At 35.4% G+C, this 3432-nt stretch overlaps 1 protein-coding gene across 1 annotated transcript; it reads left to right on the top strand.

Annotated features, from left to right (window-relative positions):
• Window positions 1-1905: 1905 nt before the first annotated feature.
• On the top strand, window positions 1906-2985 carry LOC133038460 (uncharacterized). The gene has a single exon (XM_061116622.1). The coding sequence runs from the start codon at window positions 1906-1908 to the stop codon at window positions 2983-2985; it is 1080 nt and encodes a 359-aa protein (XP_060972605.1).
• Window positions 2986-3432: the final 447 nt, after the last annotated feature.

Below are 3432 nucleotides of genomic sequence, written 5' to 3' on the forward strand. Positions count from 1 at the left end.
ATGAATTTGTTAATGATTATAGTGTTGTCAGTACAGTGGAATATAATCTTAATTATATGTTCGAAAGTTTATTCCCTTATTTGCCAATTCACTGGATTTAGACTGGCATGGTATAATCAGCGATAGGTATTCTTACACCTTGGATAAGTGTTATGTCCTTTCTAGGGCATTGGCAAAGTTTACCAGTATCGGATGTATGGAGTATACATCGAAAGGGACCGGTATTAAACTTTGATTAGATATATTAAAATTTACCGTAATATCTATTCAATTCAATATCACCTGTTGATCCTAGATCAAATGATCTTAATCCTGATATGGTTAGGTTCGATCTCAAGAGTATTATACATGTTCTTTGATTTGTTAGTTAAGCCTACTTTTGGGTCAGGGTGATACGTACATTTTGGGAACATGATAGTATAATTGAGTGCGAGCGCTAACATAAATATGGAGTCTATAACTTCTATAGGAATTTTGAAGTGAAACGATGATATCCTTCGAGCTTGGCTAAACATAGATAAATGGTTGAGATCTCATTCCACTTCGCTGAAATATCATTTATACGAAGCTAAGTGTTTTAAGGATAAAATACATTGAAGGTATAACGGTAATTTAGTTCCTATTCAATGTAGATCATCTATTAGAGGGTCATTGATCAAATTAGGATTATAACAATGGATAATTAATAGCGTATCTATATCGTGGAACATATAGAGCGTTTTATATGACTGAGAGTGCAATTCCAAGTTCTAAGTGTGGATTCAATAAGGAATTAATAAGTTAGGGAATTTACTTGGTAAATTCGATTCGACTTATTGGAAGCTCGGTTATATAGGTCCATGGTCCCCATACTAGTTGAGACCATACTGCTTGTAAGACTCAGTTAATTGATTTTGATTAATCAATTATAATTCTAAAGTTAGACTATGTCTAGTTTATGAATTTTCACTAAGCAAGGACGAAATTATAAAGAAAAGAGATTCTAGGTTTATTTATTAATTAAGAGACTTTATATGTCTAAATTAATAAATATATTAAATGACAATATTATTTAATAATTAATTTTTAGTTATTAAATAATTAGAATTGGCATTTAAATGATTAAATTGGAAAATTGGCATTTTTGAGAAAACAGGATTGAGAAATGACAAAATGGCAAAATTACAAAGTGAGGCCCATTATCCACTAATATGGCCGGCCACTTTGTATAGGATTTACCATTTATATTTTTCATTATTTTAATGTCATACAATTCTAACCTAAACCTAGATGGCATTCTGTAAATCAAAAGTGATGGCTTCAGGAAACTATGACTTGCATCTTATTTTCTCTCAGAGAAAAACCTGAGCCTCATAGCCACCCCTCTTCTTCTCTTTTCTTCTCTTCAATTTCGAAATACCCTAGTGATAAAGTAGTGCCCACACACATCAAGTGGCATCTCAAGCATAGTGTGGAAGATTGTGTAGAATCCAATCAAGAAGGAGAATTAGCATCAAAGGAAGGAGAGAAAGAGATCCAGGTTCAGATCTTGATTATGTTCTGCTACAGAAAGGAATCAAGGGCTAGAGATCTAAACGGAAGGCGTCATTATATTCCGCTACACCCAATGTAAGGTTTTCTTGAACCCTTATGTGTTTATTTCATTATTTTAGAATTCATATTAGGATGTTAATGAAATATACATTGTAGTAAATCTAGATCATAGTAAAATATTTCTAACACAAGGTCCCAATTTCAATCTGTCGAGATTTGGACGCCTTAGTTAGAAGATATTGGTGGCTTGGTCACTTGGAAAAGAATCGGTTTCTTGCTCTGAGATCGTGGGACAAGATTTGTCAACCAAAGAATTTTGGGGGGCTTGGCTTGAGAAGATTTGAAGATATGAATAAAGCCTTGCTTGCCAAAATGGTTTGGTCTTTGGGTCGAAAGGAGGACAAGCCGCAGGTTAACTATTTGCTTAATAAATACTGTAATCAGCAAAACTTTTGGTCAGTCTCTCCAAAGAGTAATGACTCGTATCTTTGGAAAAGTTTGCTAGAAGTCAAAGATGTTGTGCTTCGGGGTTCTATGGTGGTGGCAGGCAAAGGCGATTCTAGTGATATGTGGATTCAACCATGGATTCAGTGGTTGAGTTATGAAGAGTTTCGGGCTCTAATGGAAGGTTTGAATAGACGTTTGATTACTGCAAGAACAATTGCTGATATCTCTTGTGATGGTGCTTGGAACAGAGAATTAGTCTTCCAAATCTTTAGGGGAGATCTGGGTCAGAGAATAGTGGAGATACCGAGAATTCTTCTAAACCACCATGATCAGGTTGTTTGGAGGAATCACTTAAATGGGATTTTTACAGTGAAGAGTGTGTACTGTGCAGATCAAAGCTTTAGATTCAGTCCAAGAAGCAAAATCTGGACTTCGATATGGAAATCGGATGTGCATCCTTGGATGGCTATGTTTATGTGGAGGGTACTCAATAAAGTCCTTCCTACTAGAGACAAATTACATTTTTCTCTTGATAAAGAGTGCCTTCTTTGTGGTGAAGGATTGAAAAGCTGCTTATATATTTTCAGGGAGTGTAGTGCGGTTAAGATTCTTTGGATTATGAGGGATATACCAATCTTTTGCACTAACATTCCAGGTAACAATATGAAAGAATATGTAGAGAATTTATTGTCCATTTTCCCTGGCAGTGACAGATCTTCTCTCATCAATTACATGGGATGTTTATTTCAAAATATTTGGAATGCGAGGAATGATAAGCTGTTCAAGGGAAGTAATACTTTCTTTCCCCTTATTCATAAGAAAGTCTCTGATCTCTGGAATGAAGTCTCCAATGCTGAGGGGGCTAAGGATTATGTTACGTCGATTCCTGAAGGCATGCAGAGAACGGTGGGCTCTGTTAATATAATTTTGATGACAGATGCCTCTTGGTTAGAAGTAGATGCATGCGGGTTTAGCAGCTGTGATGGTCAATTTGACTACTGGTAGTTGGGCTGCCAAATTGGAAAGAGTTAAAGCTAATTCAGCTTTAGAAGCAGAGACAAAAGCAGTTCATATGGCTCTCTCGTGGGCTGTTCATGAAAATTGGCAAGAGGTGCATGTTTTATCAGATTGCAAGGTGGCTACTCAAGCTTTGGAGCAAGGGAAATATATTCCAAATTGGAAGCTTACCAATCTATCTATTGCTATTTTAGACTTAGTTAAGAACTTTTCTAATTGTCATTTTTTCTTTGTTAATTGTATTGGCTTGTCTTTTTGTTGATGGTTTGGCAAAACTTGCTAGAATTTCTAGCAACGGTGCCCCCTATGATTCCCATCTATCCTTCTCTTTAATGAATTGTTTGTTCTTCAAAAAAAAAAAAGTAAAAATATCATTCAAAATGTTCCATGGTAAAAATTGGATTATTTTGTGTCGTTTTTGAAAATTGTGAGCCC

Source organism: Cannabis sativa, chromosome 5, assembly GCF_029168945.1.
Source record: "Cannabis sativa cultivar Pink pepper isolate KNU-18-1 chromosome 5, ASM2916894v1, whole genome shotgun sequence".
NCBI lineage: Eukaryota > Viridiplantae > Streptophyta > Magnoliopsida > Rosales > Cannabaceae > Cannabis > Cannabis sativa.